This window comes from Chroicocephalus ridibundus, chromosome 2, assembly GCF_963924245.1.
Source record: "Chroicocephalus ridibundus chromosome 2, bChrRid1.1, whole genome shotgun sequence".
Lineage (NCBI taxonomy): Eukaryota > Metazoa > Chordata > Aves > Charadriiformes > Laridae > Chroicocephalus > Chroicocephalus ridibundus.
In genome coordinates, this window is record NC_086285.1 from 114043062 (window position 1) to 114068856 (window position 25795).

At 37.9% G+C, this 25795-nt stretch overlaps 1 protein-coding gene across 11 annotated transcripts in view; it reads right to left on the reverse strand.

The window, feature by feature from the left end:
* Positions 1 to 25795, reverse strand: part of PTPRM (protein tyrosine phosphatase receptor type M) — a 481345-nt gene that overhangs the window by 163152 nt on the left and 292398 nt on the right. For 7 of the 11 annotated variants that reach the window (XM_063326577.1, XM_063326576.1, XM_063326574.1 and 4 more), the window contains exons 12-14: positions 20687 to 20960; positions 19505 to 19541; positions 13640 to 13714 (exon numbers count right to left, since the gene is read on the reverse strand). In XM_063326577.1, coding sequence (XP_063182647.1) covers positions 13640 to 13714; positions 19505 to 19541; positions 20687 to 20960 — 386 coding nt within the window. The remainder of the gene's footprint in view (positions 1 to 13639; positions 13715 to 19504; positions 19542 to 20686; positions 20961 to 25795) is intronic. The other 4 variants (XM_063326582.1, XM_063326581.1, XM_063326579.1 and 1 more) reach the window with 1 other exon arrangement.

The following is a 25795-nucleotide window of genomic DNA, read 5'->3' on the forward strand; positions in this document are numbered from 1 at the left end:
TTGCAAGTCTAAAAAAATGATGTCGTGGTTTCTCTTTTACCCTACTGTACTGACATATGCTAAAAAAGTTGAGTGAAATATAATCTTTCTTTACAGAAACAGTGTTAACTATATATGATATGATACTGTGATACTGCTGTATCATGGTATTATAGTCCCAGTTTTTTATTCTATTTATCACTGTTGTTTCAACCAGTTGGTCTGACATAGCCATTTTTAATTTCCTTGACCACCCTAGAGCCTTTAAAAATATATAGCTACAAAACTAGTGGAGCTTTACATCTCCAGTAAAATATCTGTTTTAATGACAGACTGCATATTGTTGCCAACAGCTGAGCTAAGCCCACTGCATTTTCCTCACAACACTGGACCTAATGACTTATTGGGGCGAGTTTTTTCATTCATTTTACATTTAAGCTTTTGGTTCTACCCTTTCAAGCCTGACTTGAAACTTTCCACAATAACCTCACTTCTGTTTTCTTACTGAGACTGTCTGGGCTAGTGGGGTTAGAAGAATCAAGGCCAAACTGCCACATATACTGCGGCCCGCCTCCCGAAAGGCAACAGGTCAGTAAAGAGCAATGAGCGCAGGACAGCTCAAGGGAGCTGCTTAGAAAATAAAAGGACAAGGAAATGTTTCCTGCCAGTTTAAAAAGGATTAAGGTGCTGACTTTGGAAAGTCCTTACTTGATGAGAACAAACTAGAGTGCTTCCTGCCAGCAGTGACAAACAAGAGATACACTTAGAGATAAACCCCAAGGTGCCACAAAGCCCAGCAAAGTATTTCCACAGGCTTCCTGCATGGAATAAAGTGGAAGACAGTAACATTGTTTCTTTAATTAAGTAGACTTGTCTCATTTTATTTCTCCCACTCATGGCTGACCATAGTTGTTGCCTTTTCTTACTTCCTTTCTGCAACTCCAAGCTCTCAAAAGGTCCTTGCTTGGTAAGCCACTTGTAATCCTTTCCCACCGTATTTCACCCACAGGTGTTCCACTGACTGATGTAATGGCTAACTTTACAAAGCTTTGAAGTAACATAACAGTTAGTCCAGGTCATGTTAGTCTCCAGTCAAACTTGAGACTAACTCGTTGTGTTAGTAACCAGCGCATGATTTTTTTATGCAGGCAGTGCGAATCAACCATCACATCTCAGCACCGACTTTTAACTTATGTCACAGAGTGAGTCAGGACAATGAAACATTATACCCCTGTGTGACAGCTGCACTGTGATTAGGCAGCAGAAATCACACAAAATGGTACAATGTAGAAGGGAGATGTGATGCTTCCTTGGAACCCCTGTCACTAGACTCTTATTGTCCCTCCCACAAAGAAGACTGAAACGATCAGAGAACTTGGCTTTAAAGACTCTGCCCACGTTCTGCAAGGACAATACAAATTACAAGGGCTCCTATCATTATTTCTCTCTATTGTTTGTACGATAGTAGGATCTAGAAGCTCTAAATCAGATTGGGAGCCCCACTGTGCTAAGAACAGTGCAAGCACACGGCTAAGAAATCTTTGCCACTAAAAGCACACTATCTAGCTGAGCCAGGCTGTAATTGGCAGGTGTAGCTATCGTAGGTGGGAGAGAGAGGCAAATACCCCTAAGAAAATGCATTTGCAATACTCAAATAAATGAACACTTCTTCATGCTCTTTTAGCCAGCTGGTATCACTCAGCATCTCCAGTTAGTACCACAGCAGAAAGAGATCTTCAATCTTCAGCAGTGATTTGAGGGAGAGAGTAACGTTTTTGCGAGTGACGTTGGTTAGGGTATTTGAAGGAATGAAGTAACATAAAGGTTCACAAAGGTAGGAAAAGCAGAGGTGTCAAAGTAAAGGGCTGGTGTAAAATGCAGTATGACAAAATAAGAAAGCACACAAATTAAGTCCGTGCTACTGATATGAAAATGGGTGCTCCACGGAGGTAGATCCTTCTTATAAATGCCAAATGATCAACAGGAATTCCAATCCTACATCACAGATTGCAAAATACACCTGAATAGGGCAGTAGTGGAAAATGTCCAGTTTTCCCCTGAAGTTTTCTCAGCATTTCTACCCCCATTTCCCCCCTGACTGCAGAAAATTGTACCTTTATTTTTAAGTCTGTAGAAGCATTACTGGTGTTACGAGGAGACAAGGCAGTCCAACATGCTTTTTATTTGAGTTTCAAGTTCATTCCAGATGCCAGGATTTGTGACTGTCTTGGAGAAGACCCAAAACACATACAGATTTGTAGATGAAATGAATTACCACCCTGGCTAGTCTGTTTATACTGTAAGTGACTGGCATTCAGTCCTCATCTGCTAGCCAGCATGTATTCTGCTAACAAAGTCTTTGTTTTATTACTCCTGGTAGAACTCCAGCTAAGGGAGAAAGTTCTCCCTCCCATTCCTCATTGTTAGCTTTCCAGTCAGTGCTCCTCGTTCTCCTTCAAAACCGCTTTTTTCTCCATATGGTAGAAGTTATGAGGTGGTGTTGGGCAGGGTATAATTTGTGACAGAAGGTGGTTTTGATCAGTGTTTTTTTCAGTTTTCTCTCTCTACTCCATGCCTTGAATACATTAGCTTTGTAAATGCCTCAGAGTAAGGTCTGCTTAACTTCTCTTTTTACAGTATTTTCCCCTTTCTGTTTCTGAATTCTTTTGGAAATGCTCAAGTATAAACTGTTTTTTCCACGGGGCAGGGATTATGTTTTCTTTCTGTTTTGCTGAGCACAGGAGCCATTTAAGTGTTGAAATCGATGTATCCTGATTTTGCCTCCTATGACACGTTAGCTCTCACTAAATCTATTTTTTGAATGTCTGGGAAAGAAGGCAAACAGCATTTATATTTTCATAGGAGAGTATCTTCTCTGCAATTTATGATCATCAGTACAATACATATTGCTGTGTACAGATCTTCCTTTCCTAAAAAAGATTTCTGTACTTCTACAAGACAACCATGCTGATTTGGTACATTGTTTATTTGGTGTTTTTTAAATGCAGGAAAAACCAGCCTTGTTAAAAGATCTATGCTAAGAAGGGACTATGAAAATAAGGCTGCACTGTGTAACAACAATTATGAATTATTAATTTTGTTTGTGATATTCTTTACGAAAATGTAAATATGAGCGACAAAGAACTTCATGAAAAGAAATGCAAAGAACTACTTCACTGATGAATATGACTCATTTAACTGACTACCAAATGAACTGTATCTCTCACTGCTGGATGATTCATGTTGGTACATGTGAGCAAAAAGACTTTTTTTGTTAAACATCTGTGTTTCTGGCTGTCAGGAATAATAATATTCTTTACAAAACATGCCTAAAACAAATTAAGTTCCCAGTTTGAGATGTATCTTTTGGTCTCATCACAATTTACTTTTTAACGGGATTTTAATCCAGGGTCCTTAGACTGGATTTTTCTGTGACTGTTTTGTTTTTTTTAAGAAAGGACTTACATTAAAACAAGCAAGCAAGCCTTGATAAACAGCGCCTTTGCAACAGAATCACCAAGGTTTCTACTAGCTCTTTTTTTCCCTTTTCTCTTAATCAAGGAAATTTAAATAATTAAAATTCATAAAAATTTTCCTCTCCAGTGGGCAATCAAGCAGTTGGAAGCCCTCACTCTTACTGGAAGAAAGAAAGTTTAAGTCCTCACACCCTAATAGCACTGCGATCATTAAGGAGTCATAGAATCATAGAATTGTTAGGGTTTGAAGGGACCTTAAAGATCATCTAGTTACTCAACAGCTACACCACAACCAGAAATTAATAACAAGTCTAGAATATACAGACATGGTGTATCTCCTTCTTGGAGATAAGTAATTGCCTAAAGAAAAAAATATAAAGTCTTTGGAACCTTAAGCCTTCAAATGGCCCTAAAGGGTACTCCCACACACTCCAGTCTATTTTATGAAGGAAAAAGTCTGGTTAGATATTTATATACACACTCCGTGGGTAAAAGAAGCAGACGCAATGATGCATTATCACAGACCTCTATGTCAACAAAGGGAAAGGTCATGGCAGCAAATTTGAAAGAAAGATCCCACCACTGAAATTAAAGATAAAATCCTCCTGACTATATGGAAAGAAGAAATTGCACTTCTTTACAAAACTGCCCTCTGACTACCCAAACACAACAAAAGTCAATATGACTCCATGAGATGCAAATTTCTGGTCAAGAAGGTTGTCTGAGGAGCAATGAGAACATACTTGCATCAAATTAGCTGCATACATGTAAGTCTCATACTGAATAAGGATGAGGACGTCTGAGAAAGAGGCACCAACAAGGGCTGCAACCACAAGTGTCCCTGTACTTCGAAAGGCAGGGCATGTTATGAGCTGATGCTGTTGTGAAAGAGGTCCCACTTCCAGCCACTGGAAGTGCAACAGCATCTTATAAATCTGACATCTGTGAACAAGAAGTCCTAGAGGTATAAAGTACAACAATATCTCAGCCCTAAAATATTTGATTTTATGGTTCTCTACATAATCTCAAACCAACGGTACTCAGGTTAGAAGAGTGGCTCTCAAATTAGCTCTAAGGAAATGAAAGCAGTCAGTCCAGACTGATTCCGTTCACACATAACGCATTTTTTAGCAAGACAGCACCGCCTTCTAGCCACTCCTAGAAGTAGCGGGTAATTTATCATCACCCTCATCAAGGACATTTGAATTTCACCTATTGCTGAAGGAGATGTCTGGTTGGCTCTCTCACGCTTTCAAGACCCGATCTACTCCTGAAACTATACTGAAAAGTGTCAAGAAATATCAGGCATCTATCCAAGTTTATTTCAACTATCTTCTACAAACAGGAAAGGTGTGCATTAGAAGCCTGAAGAGGACTCTGCCCTCTTTAGGGGAAGTAACATCTACTTGTACTCAGTTGGCCCCCACCAGGCAGGGAAGATGTGAAGTCAGATCAGAGTAATGTTTCTGAAGCTGACCTTCTCAGGGTGAAACTCTGCTACAGAACTGGATGTTCTTGGCATGGACAAACACAACTGTTTTATTTTCCATCCATGAATGCAAGGGATCACATCCAGCATGGGAACTGAGTAACCTGAAGCTATGGGGAAGAAGTAGTGGAGTGAGGTACTGTCTTCTCATCTTGCTGCCACTGAGGACTTAACTACAGGAACACTAATGAACAGTTCCAAAGGGAAGGTCAATGAACACCTGGTTACTTTGCCATTAGGAGGAATGGGGGAGGAGAGGGGCAGGGCAGAAGGACAACGTAGCACAGGAATCCCAGTGGCAGGTCTGCACATCCATGCATTTCTGGCCTGTGCTGCCACTGGCTCATAGATGAGGCTGATGTTCCTGGTGATTTCCACTACCAGGCTCCCCAGCCATCCTCCCCATTGTATCCCTTACGAAGGGTTCTTCAGAAATCCTTCAAAAACAATCACACTCAGAATTTACTTATCATGGCTCACTGCCTACCTATTTTCTTGGAGGAAAGCATAACACAACTCATTCTACTCAAAGATAAATGGAATTATACACGCAATGATGCACACAGAAAAATAAAAATATATTTGTGATAAATTTATAAAAAGCAGGAAAAAAGACATAAAACTTTTTTTTTTTAAAAGCATTTCCATAGTCAACATTGTTTTGGGGCAGGAAGGTTGTCTAGAGGAACTGGGAAGGAGAATCAGCACAAGAAAAGAAAAATAATACTACAGAATTCTGAATCTGCCTTTGTGCCAATACAGTGTAGCAATTCTTTCGTTCACATTTCAGAAGCGTTTACAGTATTGCCAATAATTGCCAAAACTGAAGCAATGTTAGATGAACCAAGATTCTAGTACAGGGACAAGAATAGACTAGGCCTCCTTTGAATGGTTATCACTGATTTACATTTCATTTTTCATATATTTCCTGTAGGTTTTAGGGGTTACAGAAAAATCTCCATCTGTCCTATTTGATTAAGAAAGCCTTAAATAGCGATTTTTCTCATCAGTTCTTTTCATATCATTTTTAATTATCAACACATTTGATCATAACCTGAAGCTAAGTCAGTGGCAGCATACTGAAAAATGCTGAAAAATATAACCATTCTCCTTCAAAAATGTTTCATGAATACTTTGTTTGCTTCTGACCAATGACGATTTACCATTTTTCCTCTGTTTCCCTTTGTGTTTCCGACGTGAACTCAGAAGATGAAACAGAACCTGAACTACTGTATTTCCCCTCTTGTCAGCTTGAAATCATGTGAGACGGCAACTTCCACTCGCTTTTATGCAAAACTGTGACTCAGCTTTCATTTGCATGGGAGTTTTATATTTACACAAAAACTTCTTAGTGGTCAGCCGTAACAGAAAATCAGATGAAGAGAAGGAAATGAAAATTCAAAGTTTTGGGAAAATAAAGACTTGAAAATGCACACATGTACTTAAATGCCTTTCCCAGAGCTCTAAAATCATTGGCTTTTGCAGTCAAACTCCCATTACCGCAGAAAAGGCCATTTTCAATATAATGTATAGAGAAGCAGGCGTTAAAAACCCATCAATAACTACAGTCATGGCTTGAATAGTGTTGAGCTATTACTCCAAGCAGACAAATGCTTAGATATTTATTAAGATTTCAGTTATTTTAAGGAATCTAAACTAGTGAATTGCCGAAACATTATTTTGCCCAAGGTAGTATGATCTGTGTCTTTTGATTAAAGTCGACAGTATTACTCTCCTCTTTGCTGCACTACTCCATTTAACTGTAACACATTTTAACGTTCACCTATACTGTAACACAGAGGTAATCCATGTAATATTGCATTACACATTTGTTAAACTCTCCAGTGATATAAACAACAGATTTGCAGTTCCTAAGAACTGCAGGTTATTTTACCCACAACTAGTCCCACATTTTCTTTCAAATTAAAATTCTAATTGCTTAGCATTTTATGAATACAGTCAATAACTACAGATGGGAAACATTGAAATTCACAGGGTTTTTTAGTTACTAATTATATCTCTGAATCTCTCTCTCTTCCCTTGCCTCTCCTTAATTTTTTATTGTGGTACATGCAAAACATGTTCTGCTTTGAATGTAAAAATCAGAGGCATATTTTTTTAATACAGAAATTAAATAACATATTATATGACACACAACCATGCTCTAAAAATTACCTGCCGGTATTTTTGCTTTGTTTTACATTTTCTGCTTCTCTGTAGATTGCTGATGTTGATATATTTTGGATTAGACGTGATACTGACCAGCACCACACAAAGGGCAGAGACTCCTGTTTGGTAAGAATTCATCCTGGTCAGTTCATTCATATTTGTGTTTTCATGACTAGGTTTTATGTTTCCATTCTCTGTAATGAGATTAAGGAAAGTGTGCTCCCCACAGTCCAACCTCAAACAGCCTCACAGATCCTCCCTCACTGAAGGGACTTGGGTCTTTTCAGACTGGAAAAAAGATGACTGAGGGGGGACCTTATCAACACTTATAAATACTTAAAGGGTGGGTGTCAGGAGGATGGGGCCAGGCTCTTTTCAGTGGTGCCCGGGGACAGGACAAGAGCTAATGGGCACAAACTTGAGCATAAGAAGTTCCACCTAAACATGAGGAGGAACTTCTTTCCTTTGAGGGTGGCAGAGCACAGGGACAGGCTGCCCAGAGAGGTGGTGGAGTCTCCGTCTCTGGAGACATTCAAAACCCACCTGGATGCGTTCCTGTGTGACTTGCTCTAGGTGACCCTGCTCTGGCAGGGGGGTTGGATTAGATGATCTCCAGAGGTCCCTTCCAACCCCTACCATTCTGTGATTGTGATATCCTCATATTAAGATTACACATTACTGAGCAAATAGATTTTTTTCAAGCTAGGATGAGCCAAACAGACTCATCTTTAGTAGCTTAAGTAAAATTTTGTTTCACTCTCTTCATGAAAGAGACATTTGACACTGACACTTGGAATCATATTCTTCTCAGATATGGACTGGAACATTTGAATTTCCAAATCAGTTATGTACTCGAGGGATGTAACACAGCTCCTGCAATGACTGACTACTAACTCTGTTGCAACCAACCTTTTAACTCTTCTGGATAAAAGATAAACAGTGTCTACAGTGCAAAACATACCTAATTAGGCTACTTGTCCTTCCTTAAAGGATAGCGAAAGATTGATACTTTCTTCTAGGTCACGGGATCTTCTACAGCTGTTCCTGTCCCACGTCTGTAACACCACTAGCTCTCCATGATACAGTGCCCAGGTAGCTGATGAACCCGTACGTCCTTGGCCAACCATCATCAATCAGCAGTTCATGCTGGAGCAGAACTGCTGGCATGACACTTTATCCTCCCTACTCTCCTATTTATGCCGAAGAGTTGCAAAGGTCCCACTATCCCCAACCCAACCTGTTCAGAGTAAGAGCTGCTGAACGGGAAGGAGGTCCTGAACCCCTGATCAGAGCCTCTGGCTTTTCTGTAATGACTCAAACACATTCAAAACTAAGGCTGATAATACCTTTCCAGAAAACCTTGTAGGAATTCTTATTATTGTAAAACATGAACTGGAGTACTTAATATCGATAACAGAATCACACTGGTAACTGACTTGTAATCAGCTCTATGGTCTACAGCTGGAAAGGGCTTGTATTTATATTAGGGGTTATTTCACCCTTTGTGAATTGTTATCAGCATTATTTTAGGCCCTCTTTGTCTAATTGTTTAACTTCAGCTCTTCTTCGGATCCTCCGTAGAAAATGTACTTATATTTAAAATCCTAGATGCGTTGGCTGCACTGTCTTAAAATCTGAGAACCTGACATTTGACTCTGTAATGTACTAGGAAAAAAAAAAGGAGAAAAGGAAACAGTAGCTCCCATGGCACTCCTGTATCCTCTTAACATTTTCTTGTAACTATACTGTTTTATAGATGAAACTGTCACTGCAAAAATGACAAATATAACACATAAAAGAACAAAAATGGGCAATAAATCACAAGTGACACTCCAGCCCATTGAAATGCATTCAGCCGGTGCTGCAGAAGGTAGGAAGATTTCCTCTCGCTTTGCATTCTGCCTAGCTAGGACCGGAATCCTTGAAAAATTATTACAACAAATGCTGGGGCCATCATGTAAAAACAGGCTTAGAATTTCACTTTGGAGAGCCAGATCCATTCTCACTCTGCCTTCCTTGTCACTTGGCCTTGCAACAGCATCGTAACATGGCTTTACACCACATAGGTGCTCGCTCTCCCCTGGATAGCTATACACAACTCCCACTGGCGTAAATGCTGTTCAGAAGTATCAAGAGAAGAATACACTTCTAAAATGCTGTATTCAACCTGCATACAGACATATCTGCACACAGCTTTGTTATTACAGACAGCACTGTAGTTTCAACTAGGAAATCATGGGTTCTCCATTACCCAAAATAGCACTTCAAGTTTCAACATGTCAGAATACGTCTAAATCAATACTACATGGTTCAGGATGGAGAAAAATGAATGTGAATGTCTGTCCAGCCTGTGTTGCTATACCTCAAATGCATTACATTGTAAAGGAGAAACCACAAACACTCATAAAGAAATTACCCCAGTTCTTTCCAACAAAGGAGATAAACAGGAAAACAGCCCTTCTCAAATTCATGTTGCTTTTTGTGTTAAAAAATAAACCATGTTTTCAGTAATGCAATATAAATACGGAGTAAATCCCTTGACCTAAAAAACATTCAATGAAGTTGCGATCTTATCAATCAATTATTTCAGTTGATTTTTTTCACTTTTACAGTGGAATGGCTGAGAACAGAACCTGACCCAGCCTCCAGCAGTAGATCTTGCTATGTATTGAATACACATCTGAAGAAATGTGTATATTTTACTATGCCGCTAACTTCTTAAGGGAGGAGAAACCAATTGGGATTATTTTATGACTGCTTTTAACATGGTTAAAAAAAATGCTGCTCATCTGGACCTTGAAGGTATGCACTGTAAAAATCATCTAAGCTTTAAGATTGCCACTACCTTTTCTAAAAAAATTCTTCCCAATTCTTAGGTAGCAGTTATTCTACAAGGCTTCTGACATATCTTGTTGCATCTGATTGTACCAAGAATTTCATCTCTGAAGAGTGTACAATACAGAAGTCTGCTTCCAGCTGCATGTGTAATTAACAATGGGTAGTAAAAAGGGCGTTCTATGGAAATCAGTCTTAACAATATCCAGTAAAGTAGTGGCTGCCCCACTAAATCACGAATGGAAATATTTTAATTTAAATATAAGTAGCTCAGACGTATTTTAACAATTAAGAAAATGCCTGAAAGAATGAACACCCTAATCATAATTCCAAGCATGCTATTTTATCAGAATGCAGACAGAAAAAATAGATGAGGGCCGAGTGAATACCAAATATGGCCAATTTAAATCTATTACATGAAGTGTGTCTTACAAAATAGTGAAGCAAACTGCAAATGCTTTTGGGCTTTCTCAAGAACAGGGATTTGTTATTCAACTTTAAAGTCAAGATCATACAGTCACTTATGTATGTGATAAGTCTTTTGTTAACCTTGTACCTGATTTCAACCACACTGTTAAACCTTACTTGATTATGAAAACATGGAGACGGTATCATGAGGACTATTATGCTTCATGTATACATAGTCTTTTCTCCTGGCTGACAGATGTTAGTTAGATATTCTCCCTATGTATTAGAGGACAGGGTCAATTGAGTGGATTTCAAGTTAGTTACTTTTTGTAGGTTAACACTGAAAGCTAAACACTATCCCTCAAATTTGAATTCCTTAGTAACTAAGTTACTGAATCAGTGATAGTAATGTATTCACTAGTACTAATAACACTAATTTGCCTATTTTAGCTTGTAAGAACCAGAATCACACAGTGGGCTTTACAGCATGTTGTATTATACTATAACTTAAGGACAAATACATTGGAGGTATTTAAGTGCAACTATAAGGAAAAGTTGCCTCTGCTACTCCTGCAAAGGAGTACTAAAGCAAGGAGTGGCTGTCGAGATATTTAAGGCAAATATTTTTATATGAAAAGAAAGGAGAAAAGAAGGAGCTAATAATCCATTGTTTCTAAACTGCACCAGTAAGGACCAGGATGAGTTGGTTACGAGGGTAGAAGAAATGAGTGGAAGCAGAGTTGGTTTGAAAGCTGACCTATATTATCATGATCTTTCTGAAAAGGAAGATCTTTCAAAATTGGTAACAATATTCAGGATTGTAGCCAAGATTTTATATTTTCATTATGCAAGAAGCATCAACTTCCCACCTGAAAAAAAGAAAAATCCCCATCCTGACCTCCCCACTGCCAGTTATGTATCTCCTTAAATGGTAAAAAACAAATGTATTTTGATCTCAAATGTAATTACTTTGGTGCTGAGCAAAGAAGTGAGGAAAAGGCACTGAAGAGAAAAGACTAGGAAACACTATGTAACAGTTACAGCTGTAGGGCTTGTGGTAACTACAGTTCGCAATAGTCCTATGATTTCCACATGAAGAAGCCCTTTTACATGTAGATCCTTCCCACAGTCTGGGAATCTGTAGGAGAAAAATGTGGGGAGAATGTGCGTCATCCCCTGCTTCCTCATGTCCAGTCCAGCTCCTGTGAACCTCCTTGAAGAAAATCTTCGGGTCATGGATACTGCAGATACCATTATTGCTGTACCACCCTGAAGTTGAAAAGTCTGCCTAAGGGACCCCTACACAGCCTGTCTCTGTACAAAGCCATGAATTCCTGTCGCTGTCATGGGACCAACCACGTGGGCTGGGTGAGGATTTTTCACTCCCTACTGCAGTTGTGGCAACTGAGAAGGAAAGTGCTTCTTTCCTTTTGATCACACAGTCTTCCAAGCATGAGAAGGGCTTGCGAAAATGATGAGGGGATTTCAGAGGGTTTTTAATACATTTCTCAGCTAGCCATAAATGCTGTTTGCAGGTATCATTCGATACTGTCTTTTTCACTATAAAGATTAGTTCCTCGTAGAACAGATTTTTTTATTTTTTTTATTTTTAAAAAGGAAATCATGCACAGATCTGACAGACAACAACAGACTGCCAATGTTATGAGCCAACAGTGACAAAGCAACCAAGTAAATACTTTGCTGGCTGTCCTATGCTAGCCGTATCTCTCTTCTTTCACTGTTAACTACTAGAGCCATCCCACTCTTATGGAACAGATCTATCCCCAGTGTTTCCTGTAGCTACCCAGTTTTGCATTAAAACAAATAAAGAAAACCATTTAATTCTCCATATGGAAAAATATATGAGCTTGTTTGAATCCTGTGATGAAGAAATCAAAACTTGTTGAAGTTCAAGGACATGGAAGAGGTGCTCTTTGTCCCTTCAAAGCTTTATTTGCATTCTCAAGTAAAAAAGAATTGAGCTATAAAAGCGTATGTGGTCAGAGCTTCTGACAAGTAGCACTAACAAGAGCAAGCTAGTACTTCCTGGCATCATCCAAATATGTTATTCTGGTTAGTTCATATGTTATTACATAATACGAATACACATGCAACAATTTTGTCTTGATTGACATGACAACTTGGTCACTATGGATCACTCCGCTTTGTTATTATAACACACACCCTAGAATTAAAAGCTATTGCAGACATGTCACTAATCCTCTTATCTTAAGCTAATCAATGAACCGCCCCTTATTGACTATAGCAGTACTCAGATGCTAAACATCTGAACTCCGCCTCATCCCTCAGACACCATGGTAGCAACATTTACATGCTTCCCGAGTAACTATGCCAGTATTCTTGAAAAAGGCAATGATTTTATCATATGCTAAATGCTCATGGACTAGGTCTAACTCCCCCTGTTAAATATTCCATCAAACTCACCTTAGATTCTAGAGTTTTTAATGCTTTTTGCTCCTGTTTGAAAATGAAAAGGTTTCCAAATCCCTTAAAAGCTTTATGCATGTGTTTATTTTCCGAAAAAATGAATCATTTCCCCATGCTCATAAAGACTTTCTGGTACATTCCAAACAGGCCTTCAAGCCACATACAGCCTAATTGTCTTGCATACTGAGTTTACTTCGGCAATTAGATTTAAAAATATTATAGTCTTGTTCATTCTCCTATATCACATACTAGGTTATCTTGTTTTAGTCCTAGAGCTCATGTATGACAAAATTAAAAAGGAATCAATTTTACTTCTTTATTTTGATTTTTTGTGTAATGAAATGTTGCCAGAAAATATGATCTTCCCAACACTCTGCAGTAAAAAAATAAATCCATTAATACAAGAACTTTGTCCTAACTTATGCATGCAACTCTTGAGCCTATATTATTTAGAAATTCTAGTTGTCTTGATCTAATAACACAGAAAAAAATAAACAGGTACACAGATACTATATCTATATTCAAACTGTCATTTAATTTACAAATGGAGCAAGACTAGACCTCTGTACAACATCAGGCTCGAAGGAACATTCCACAGATCATACACACAATGGGCACATGCAGTGGAGTTGTACGTACAGGGATGTGTCTGTAAGTTTTGGTGCCAAGCACACAATTTAATTTAATGGAGCTGAAGAAAAATTTATAAACAAAAAGAAACTTTTAACATAGAAAACTATTTATAAGCAGAGAATGACGAAACTGTCAGGGAAGAGGAGCCAAAGAAAATGAGACAAAATGGGCATGATGACTTGTCTATACTTGAACATCTGACCTGTTAGTTGGTCGTCGCCTGCAGCAGGGGCGATGCGAATGTATGGTGTTGTAAGCTGAGTCACGATTATCGCAGCTAAGGCAAAGGAAGATTTCCAGGTCAGCATGCATGAGGGAAAAAAAAGCCAGACTGAAGCTAGGCCAGCAAGAGGAATCTTGGTAAATAGTTTATTGTCTGAACTTCTTACAAATAAAAACCAAAAAACTCCCACAAGTTCCTTTTCATTTTCAGTTGTTAGTTTGGTTATTCTGCAAATTAATAAGCTTTCGTATGTGACTTTCATTCTGGAAGAGGACTCAAAGCACATTATTAACAGATAATGCATTTGAGGAAACTGGAGACTCTTTGGCTCTGTTAGTCACAGCACTGGGCCTTCTAAGCGAAAGTTAACTGCTTATTCAGATTACTGTAGTATTAACCTCTCCAGGTAATTTAAACTAGTTTCAATTTTTGTTTTCCTATTTCATAACAGTACATTTTCCCTGTAATTCTTTTTAAGATAATTGTCATGTAAAATGATTGAGTTAGCTAAGATTCATTTTTCTTGTAGCCACTTGGGTCTTTGTTCTAAAAATGCACACACTACACGTATACTTAACTTTCACCATACAGGGAATGACCACTGAGAGTAAGCATGCTTTTAGTTAGGTAGGTATATAACTGTTTGAGGTCCGAGTTTCAAGTTCATGTTTTGTCACCAAGACAAGAAAAAGACAAAAACCCTGAATTGTTTGTTGTGCCTGAAGTATTCAGACTTTTCTGTTGGAGCTGTAACAATCACTGACTGGTATAGATAACTATTACCGTGGCTCACATTAATAAAATCTTGTATTTCTTTGTTTGTCAGCAGTTCTATGATTGCCTCTAAATGGTTAAGCACATTATGATACATATATATTAAGGAATATAAAAAAAATTAAAAGGTCAGGTCCAACATGATGCAGCTGGAGAATGATGCAAAGAAAAAATATTGGAAAATTAAGGACAAAATTATATGAAAGATCACTCATTTACATAGAACAGCCTGGGTGCTATTAGAAATGTGGCAACGAGTGAGGAAAATAGATCATCTACCATCTGCAGACAATTAAACTCAAAACTGCTGCTGCATAATATTTTGAAATATCCCTCTGCAACACTGAAATGCAGTGTTGATAGTAGCTGCTAGAGTACTGTTGCTATTGGATTTAAAATATTATAATATCCTTTTCTGTCTTATAATTAATGAAAGCCTTCCAATATTGCAAAATTAGAACAATAATGTCTCCCTCTTGAGAACCAGAATCCTAGGAGATAACTAAGATGTTTCTATCCAGACAGTGTTGTAAGTCATATCAGGAAATATAGTCTTAATATAAATCACAAAACACCACAAAGTTGATAGCAATAAACTTGGAGGAGTTTTGGAATGTTTTCAACTTCGTCTGCTGAGATTTTACAGTCATTTAGCTTGAAGAAAGAGCAGGTATATGAAAGCCATATTTCAAGCAAAATACGACAACCTTTATTACCACTGGTACAAAAATCTCTTCCTCATTTTTGTTTGTTTGTTTGTTTAATTATCTTGTCAAAAATAATGGGAGTGGAAACCTGCAGTCTCCACATTGGCATATACACCCAAACAGTCACAGAGGTCCTAGAAGACTTTCTCTAAAGAAAACTGAGATCAGAAGACTCCATCCGCCTCACAAGAACATGCTGTCTGACCCTACTCCTAGCAAAGGCAGTAGCAAAGGTTTCCTTTGACTTCAGCAGAAGAAGGAGGAGAACTTTAAGCTCTACAAAACCCAGTATTCTGATCCTAAATTACACTTACAGTCACAGCAATCAGGATTTTTATATGATCTCTAAAAGAACACATTTAACAGAGGTTTAATTTGTAAAAATGTAATGGTCATGAAAGAAGAGCATTTTTAAAAATATTACAAATTAAGGTTGTTTTAAATATACTTGATGGAATGAGAAAGTATTATCTAGCTACTGACCCTACATTTGCATTTGACCCACTAGAGTTAGGCTGTACTCTTCGAACAAGAAGCTAGTCATGATTATAGGCTATCCAGTGCACTTGGCTCTGATCCAGTGTCCTGGTCTCAGCTGGGATACGGTTAATTTTCTTTCTAGTGGCTGCTGTGTTTCAGATTTTGTATGAAAGGAATGCCAATAATGCATATTGGTTTAGTTGTTGCCAGGTGATGTTTGTATTAGTCAAGGACTTTTTTCAGCTTCCCATAGAAGCTGAGAGGGATCATAGACAGAAAAATCTGGTCAACGTAATATTCTGCACCACAGATGTTCAGCATAGAAATGTTCATGTTAGGTATATAAATGTTCAATATATAAATGTTCATGTTCGGTATACAATGGGGATTGGCCAGGGGGTGGGAATCAATGATCACTGCTTGGGATGAGCTGGGCAACCAATTCACCAGGTGGTGTGACTTGTGTTGTATTACTTTATTGTGTATATTCTTTTACCATTATTATTATTATTATTATCATTATTATTATTGTTATTTTCCTTTCCCATTATTTTTCTATTAAACTGTCTTTATCTAACCCACGATGTTGTGGGGGTTTTTTTTCCCCCTCCTTTTCTCCCTCTTCTCCCTACCCTTGGGAGGGCGGAGAACTGAGTAAGTGTCTACGTGGTCGTACTGCCGGCTGGGGTTAAACCATGACATCCAGCTACAGAGTTTAGTGTGTGCCAGTTGAACACATGCTTGACAGTAAGCACATGTATTATTCCTGTTGACATCAAATGGAGTGAAAAGTGAAGTACCTACTCAAGGCTTCTGCTGGATCTGGGGCAAGAACACTCTGCATCTTTATATTATGCTTATTAATTTATGTTTATTTTAACAAAAAATGAAAAAGCATGTAGTGGTCCATGGAATGAACACTGCAAAACTCGGTGACAAAAGAGAATCTCAATGATCTTAAGAAGGTCTCAAGGGCACCAACGACTTTGAGATTATCTGGAGTGAGGAAAATTAAAGGAAACAGAGCTAGCAAACGATATAGCTATGCTCACGTCAGGTTCTGAGCTCTCCTACTGGTCCTGAGGGCAGACTTCAAACAGGCTAACCACACGCAGACAACGGCATGGCTTGGCCAAGCACAGCTGGCCCAGTGGAGCAGCTTGGAGGTTGCCTTGGGTGACCTGGATCCCAGGAAGGGCTGCCAATGAGCTTTGTGCAATCCTCAAATTCCACAGGAATGAAATTGCGAAAGGTTTCTACAGTCAGGGAATCAAGAAACAAGCCGACAGTTGGCTGTGCTGTCATGTTTGTTTTACAGGGTACAGTTTATGGCACTGGCCTTTACCCGGTGAAATACTTGCATGTCTATTTAAGACAGAATAGTTGCAATGCGGTCAGTGAGATTATTCTTTGTGATCATAGTTAGGTCCATAACTGACTTGATCAGGGCCTCAAAGCACATGGTTTCCCACACACATATTAAATTCTAGTGTATGCCTATTAACTCCAATGGCTTACACAAGGCTGTACGTATTTTCTGCATCGGATCTTAATTTAAAAGATTGTAACAGTGTTATACATGAATGGCCTAAAGCACTTCCTTTTAGCTTTAAAAAACACCGAACTTGAATTTTTAAAGACAAAAGAAGCCCAGAACACAAACATTTCAGAAATGATGTCAGTATATGAAAACTAGATGTTGTATGGGAGAGTGTTTGCAACCTTGTTTGTAAGTGGCACTGTAACAAACAGATGGGCAAAATGAGCACATGATAGAGCTTAAGTAGCTTACTGTCTAGTAGGTACAGTGTAGTCACAAAACTCAGTGGAAAATGGTGCATATCTGTAAGAGATCAGGCCCAGTGGTCAGAGCAGCCTCTGTTTCCTGGGGTGCGGGCAATATGAATGTTGCACTAAGCTGTTTGATAGCGTGTGGACAGAAGAGAAAGTGAATGGGAGAGGACAAGTCTCTGTCTTGTCCCACTGCAGGTGTGGTGACTTCTGACCTACATTAAGCATTTTTGCTACTTTTTCTAGTCCTTATGTGGGAAGTGCAAAGAGGGCACAGATTTCTGCTTTTCTCTCAAGTACCTCTGTTGGATCTAAAGGGAAAAAGTCCGTACAGGCAGGTATGATTAATATGTCATGGTCTCCATTTTATTTTTAAAAATTAATATAGTTTCAAAATATAACACAGGCATTCAGCTTATAAGCATGGAAATCAGTGCTTTACAGAAGCCCCCCAAGAAAGTTTTGCACCAGTGACTATAAATGCCATTAAGGACATCTCTGGTTTCAAACTCCTCACAACAATCCCTCACATTATTTTACTGGCTTCACAAAGGTATTAAGAAGAATTCTGAAACATGTTTTCAAAACAGAAATGTATGGAGATTTGTTTAAAATAAAAGCTGCATTTCTCACATGTCCGTTGCCAAATGGGTTAGCTCAAAGTAGCTTGTTGCTATGGGAGCTATTCCAATCCATAAAGTTACCCTCACTTCTCAAATGAGAGAGTAAGAATTTTCAGTCAGTCAAGTAATTGAAATAGTTGAACATCCATTAGTGGTTAGGAATACAAATCTTCAAATAATTTAAAATCCATTCCTCTAATCGCCTATTATGATTTCCAAGGTAATGTAGTCCACTCCTAGTATCACTGAAGCTACTGGAAAACATCAACACGGGATTCCACTTGAATCCGGAATTAATCTCTCGTCTATTATTTTATTGGGTTTTAGTTTAGATATTTGAAAGTCTTCTATGGTTTAGTAAGCAGTCAGTAAATTAGAGTTAAAACTACTTCCTTTGGCTTGGAAAAAACCCAACACTAAAAACCAGGAACCAGTTCAAAGAACCATAAAAACTGTATTTGTCACATGGGGGAGGATCCAGCCTTTCAACAGAAGTAATTGTATGCTAATGTTTCTGTTACTTTTAATTAATGAGATTCTCATCCATCGTATTTAGATTTAGTGGTGGTGGTGGTGGTGGAACTGTGAAGTCTACATGCAAAGAAAACCATGGTGGAATCAGTTACATTAGGGATAGACACTATGGGCCATGCATGATCTCCGGCAAAGAACAGGGATGAAGTATTTTTTGTTTCATACTCTTACCAGGTGTCCAAATTGCAAGGTGGCTTTATCTATTCCTACTTATAGCACTTGCCTTTTCCTCTATCACAGTCTCCAAATAATCATACTATCCCATCACTTTATTTTCAGGCCTTGAATTTGCCATGAACTAGAGGTACTAAAAAGGTGAGACTACAAAGATAACTACAGACAGACCCTAGCCTCCAAAGTTAAATATATCAGCACCATGTTTATCTTTTCCTGTTTGGGAATCAAAGCTATAGCTAGCACTGTCTCAATTATACAAACTTGTCTCACAAATGGCAGTATCATGTGCTGACAGTCCAATAAATACAGCTGATCTGTACCATGAAAATGAAGAACAAGACTTCCCCCCTTTTCTTTTATAAAGCAATTAAGATAAGACAATTGCTTACGAGTAAGGGGTAATTTTTCACTATGGATTTATAAGCAGCTGGTATGCACTCCGCAATTGGCAATTTTACAATTCTACTATATATAGAAAAGTAAAAAATATTTCTTGTGAGATCATATAAAAACCCACAGAATATATTTCAAAACACATGTGTTCAAATAGACAACTAAAAATGAGTAATATGTTTATTATTAAAAACAAACAAACAAACAAACCTCCTAAATCTCAGCCAGAGATGCAAATGAATCATTTAAAATTCTGTAATAGGTTTAGTGATGTCTTTTAGCAATATAAACACTTCTGGAAGTTTGCAAAGACCATGTGAGGGAAAGGTCAGCAGGCTGAAATACAAGACATAATATGAACGTACCTTTTGTGGCTACCCTGACGCAGTCGATTTTGGTTTCCTGTGTCAAATAAAGAGGAAAAAGGTCACATCCTGTGTTTCTAAGGAAAGAAAATAATCCACGATTCTATTCTTAAAAGTACTGATAGAATGTCAGAGAAGTGTTCATTTAATGTGCCTCATTACATATTTAACTGCTTATTAAGCAACTCCAACGTGCTTTCATAATATGGACAAACGCTGCTTGGGTAGTGTACATAAACATTTCACTTAAGATTTCTCTGAAAGTAGAAAATACGTGAAAGATATTCACAAGAGCACAGGCAAGCGTTCAGCTTTTTTACTTTGGCAACATAATGACCTTGGGAGACTTTTTTTTTTTCTTACAAATAGTATAGTTCGAGGCATCATGCTAGACAATTTTAGAAAGAAAAAATAATCAATGGTGTTTCACATTTCTGCACTGTCAGTGCACTGTGAAAGAGGGACCATTATGGTTTCTGGCAGAAAACATTTCCAGGCTGTCAGCACAGACAGCCAAAGCTTATCAAGAATGGAAGGGCTCTGGGTAGGTCTGTCCAGGAAATGAAAAACAATTCCAGGAAGAATTAGCCCGATGAAACATGATCTGCGAAGACCTTCTTACACACTTTTCATTTCAGTTCCATCTACTTATTTTTCTTTTACCGTTTGCAGAAAGGCAAAAAAAAAAAAGTTTCTAATTCAGTCAGGGCAACCAAATGAGAAAACAGGAGTTCAAGACATTACAAACTAAGGTAATGCGACTGGACAGGCCAAGACAGATGTGCTAAAATCCACAATCAAGTTTGGCTTAAACTTAGCAAAAGAAATCACAAAACTCTCCTCTTCAAAGCAGCAAAACAAAAACAAAACAAAAAAAGCAAGCAAGCAAGCCAGTCAAACACACTCATTGGGCAGCTCTTAGATAAGAAGACAGAATGGTAACGCACTACTTTGCCTGCTCTCTATTGACAAAATGCACTGTTTTCCCTTCCTCTTTCCTGTAACCTTTAATCATTAAGCAATATTCTGTAAGGAAAACTGTTATTTTTTAAACTCTGAGTGTTAAATTTCACGGTTATTTAATTTTTTCATTAGCAACTGAATTGGGCATCTTGCTAGTTGGTGCTGATCATCTGTTTGCACACAAATACTGTATAAAATCACACCTGTCCTAAGACTTACCCCATTGGCTCTGCTAGCGGCTTGAAAATAGATGCTGTAGCTCTTATGAGGCAGAAGAGGAGCATTCCAGAAACCACTGTAGGTTTTGTTATCACCAATAGTAAAAGGCTGAGCAGCTTGTAAACCATTGGCTGGAAACTCTGCAGCAAAGTAGTACTGGGAATTCAAAAGCGAGGCATTCTGGAAATGAATGGGCACTGGGTAGCACTTCAGGATTTCAGTTGTCTTTTTGGTTCTCCGTGGGCGTTCTTCTTCAACAACTATTTGATAAACACTAGGAGTAGAAAGGAAAGAAGAAAAGAAATCATGGGTTATTTTAAGACTCGGGCAGTCAACTCATTCTGAAACCAGAATAGCATACCCGTATTTATGGAAAAAAAGAACTGTTAAAAGCAAAGGGCATGGGAGTAAAATGTCATTATGAAATTCAGGTGTAAGAATTTGTGGAACAGATTCATGCCTTCCAAGACATTAATTTTGTTTTGGAAAAACAAAATTAGCCATACACACCAGAGCTTTTTGTACAGCAAATGCACAGAACACCTTCTTGTTCAAACTCTTGCACAAAAAAAGCTTGCTTGATTAGTGCTAAAATGTAGAATTAAGTACTATTTTGTTCACCGAAGTAAGTATAAAGTTATAGATTCCATCCTCTAACCTGTCTAAATGAAATGAAATGAGTAGTAAGATGAAAATGAAGAAATAAACTACAAAGAGACAAGGAATACTATTTTCTTAACTGTTGACATTGTAACTATTTATAAAAGCACACACAGGTAAATCACAGTCTTTTAAAATTTCGCTGGAACATTGACTGTTACTGCGCAAGAATAAAACACTTTTTAATGAACGTTACTCTCACTCAGCAAAGCATTTTTACACATCTTAGAGATAACCATGTTTTAAGTGTTTCTGCATTCTGCAAAGCAATTCAGTTTGTACTTGCATTCTTTGCTGTATAAACCCCCTACAGGCAACAGTCCATCCCTTTAGCCTGTAAAGGTGCTATGGACATTCAAGTGGGAACAAAGAAATTGTGATTTCTGCTGTATATGCAAATAGCATAATCATTATACCCTTGCAGTTGCTGTAAAAGCCTGAGTCAGTGCCTTCAAATTTGTGAAGTGGGAAGTCCATGTCTCTAAAGAGGACTGGCTTACAAGTTTATTGCTTCACTGGGGGACAGTGATTCTTAATCACTATTTGTCTCCTGGAATCTTGAATCCCGGTAAGCAAGTCAGGGTAAGGCAATGTGTCCTCATTTTTGCACATTACATCTAATAACAATTTATGACCTTTCAAGGTGATAATTCATAAAAAGCAGCAACCTCTGGGTAGGGTGTGTTCCGTAAAGATGAAATATCCACACAGTCTTCTGACATGTCATCTGTGGGTAGATAATTATGGTTACAGAAGACTCTGCCCAAAGTACAGGGATACGTGGGCTGAGCTCTGCAGCCCTCAGTCTGGACCCAACAGGGCTTATTGTCTTAGTCGTATCACTGCACAGCATCGGCTATTCCCCTTCTGAAGGCAAATCTGGTTTAGAAATAAAAGAGATGACTTTGTGCAGTCACCAAGCCCGCTCATGGCCAGTGAACTCCTGCACCTGCTTTGAGCGCTGGCACAGAGCTCTCCAGCTCTTGCTCTCTCTGGAGCCTTACTGACTCGCTGCACAACCAAACTAACTTACTGCTTCTACACTCAAGCTGCCTTTGCACGTTTAGATAATGCCGCGTGCTTGAATGATGCCCCATCACTGAAACTGTTCAAGATCAGGTTGGATGGGGCAACTATCTAATCTAGTTGAAGATGCCCACAGCAGGGGGGGTGGACTAGATGATCTTTAAAGGTCCCTTACAACCCAAACCATTCTATGACTTCATGATTCTATGTCAGCATGATGCTAGATCTGCAAAGCCTTCATAGCTGAGTATCGCCAAGAGGCAGAGCAATGCCAATTCTCTTGGCCATCGTACTGTTTTTTTACCAGACCTACTGATCATGTGCAGCAAACCCCGGTCACTATGTTTTCAAGACCTAGAATCTCCAGTAGGAGATGCTGCACTTCCTACGCTTACAAAAAACGCCCAGAAAGTTAACACTGAGAATGGTTAATACCTCTTCTTCTGCCTAATTTAGATTTGCACCACAGTGGAGGTTTAGTTTAATGTTAAGGCACTTTAAGTGTCTTCATGAAGATGTTTATACACCTGTAAGCTCCCATTACAGTCACTGGAGAGCTGCTCTGTACAGGTAACAATCTTAAAGACCTGACCAGCGATGAGGTGTCTACTTTTGGGTCAACTTAATTGCTTTCTAGGCTCCACTGACTGTAATAACTAAATACTCGGGTCACATGTAGACATCTACAAATAGACACCTAAATTTTAGATGTTTTAATCTGATGCTGAACCCCATGCAGGAATCAAACCATGTATAAGTAAAATTTGGTGCAGCCACGAAGACAAACAAATGTCTTGAGGGTCCACTTGAAGGCCACTGTCTGTACATTTTGCGGTTCTGTGTAACAAAGTCTACACATCTAGCAGAAAGATTTTCATTAGTTGATTAATTCCATGCTGAGTAGTAAATGAAGGTCAATACATGGCAACCTTTCTTTGATCCCATGAGAACGGATCTGTAAAAACCAGCCATGAAATATATCTAAGCTTAAAAATTAATCACTGTCATTACAATCTTGTTTTTTCTCTTCCAAATCAATGTTTGACATGATTTTAGCTGTTAATTTTCTAGAACAAAACACGGTTGCTTAGGACTGGGATTCCAAGCTACTTTGAAGAAAGCATGTTGCCTCCTCTATTAATTTACAATGAATCTACAATAAATACCGTCTGCAATGTTGCCTCCTCTATTAATTTACAATGAATCTACAATAAATACCATTTGCAAATTTAAATGGAGTATTAGAAAAAGAAGTAGAAGGTGATGTAAACATCTGTTCTTGCAAGGTAGTGAAGCTGGACACACTTGCCTAATACCGCAGCAAAGATAAAACCCCCTCATTTTCACTAAAGCTCAATGGAGAGTAAACTAAGTTATTTGGCTGTTGCCTTCAGGAGAGTATTGTTATCTTTTTTATTGCAGCAGGACTGAATATAAGAGGAACTTCAGACCAGACAAGGTAATACGACCTGTTTCAGTACTGGTTTAAATAAATATTCTTTTCATTTTTCACTCAGTGATTAAAGCTAAAGACTGTAGATATTTTAGAAACAAACCTGTAATTAAAATGCTCATTTTTCTCTGGCAAATTCATGTTAGTTATACTATGAGCACTATTCCTTGTATATTACATTTTAAATGCCTGCCATCTATTCATCTTCAGATACATTAAAGAAAGAACTAAGTTGACTGGAGCAATTTCAAACTCAAAATGTCTTTTCATCCTTTCTCCATGAGACAGATTAGATTTGCAAGCATCTAAACCTCAAATCTATTTGCTCTTTAATAATTTAAGCACTGAAAGGTCAAGCAGCTCTTTTCTGTTCCCCTTTATCAAAGTCCAAGTGCTAATGAAAAATAACTAAATCCCATCCGCTGCCCAATTTCCACACACTGGTGTTTCTCTGATGAAATTAACACCTTATAAGCACCTGGGTCAACGGAAACATGACAGAACTTTATGAGTGATACGTTTTACATTTGTACAAATGAGATCATTTTGCTAATGAATTTTACACAATTACCCCAATTACAATTATAATCCAAAAGCCTCCTCTAATTCTTACTGTTAAAATTGCTTTCTTTAATATGTAACAGCTGAATTGCCTGCGCTGAAAAGGGTTCAAGCTTAGTGAATTGAGCTAGCAGTGTACCGGGACTCTATTATTCCTCTTAGGTATAAGTCAGATTTCCTGCTTGTTTGAAGTTGCATTATTCCTTTTCCACACCTCTACATTTCAGAGAATGAAGTCTTCCCACCTGTAATCCAAAAAAATAAAATCTACACTACAGTGAAAGGTATGGAAAGCATATTGGCTATTGGTAAAGCTTAAATTGATCTTTCTGAAGGAAAGAAATGTAATTTAAGTTTCATTCACGCTAAGCAGTTCCACTATCAAATTCCAATGCCTTGGAAATTGAACACAAAATCTGCTTTTATATAGATCGAAACTTACTGTTGCATCAAGAAAGGAACACATGGGAATTATTTTTAACTTATGATTCAAATATTTCAAATTTGGGGATTAAAAAAGATGTCTGGGAAAAGAAAAAATTGATGTAATTTTTAAGCTATTTTTTATTTTAACAATTCCAAAACAGCTCCAAATTTAAATGACTACGCAGAGATACTGCTCTGAACATAATAAGGACCGTAATTTTGGTTAGAAATTAGACATACCAGGCTTCTCAGATATTTACTGAAATTGGGCTGCTTAAATTAAAATGGTCTGTCAATGTCTGCTAAATATACTGATTTCTTTCAGAGTTGAAAAAAGACATGAAAGATGAAAGAAAACATGTTAACACAGTAATCAAAGATGCTAAGAATATTTAAACAAATGAACCAAACCGTTCAAACATTTCAAAAGAAGACTTCAGTGTATATCTATTCTTAAGTCCATGAAATGATGGGTTTTAGTAACTTGCTGAGTCAGGGCATTATTCCACATTACTGGAATGCAATAAATCAAATTTTAATTAATCAAAGCCTCATTCAAAGAGACAAAATAATTTTCCAAGAAGGGCCTATAGGATACAAGCATGGACTTCAGGATTCTTAATACAGCAGTCCTTAACATGTACAATCTAGGTATTTATCAATTGAAACTTGTGAATTTATAATTACATGTCCATCAAAAGTAATTCCAAATAAAAAACAAAGAGAAAACAAGCTTGATTACTTCATTATTGAAATGTCAGCTCTCTCTTATATAGTCTTGATGCTCCACCTAACTGGAAGCAGTTTGTTGAAGTCATAAAGAAGTTTTAAAAATTTATTACAGAAGAAAGATGGCCTAAGGACCTGAATCTAGACGAAGATTATCTGGATTTATTTATTAGTCTTCATACAACTGTTGTGTGTGATCCTAGGCAAGTCAATTAAATATTTTGTGCCTCAGTTCTCCAGCTGTAAAATGAGAA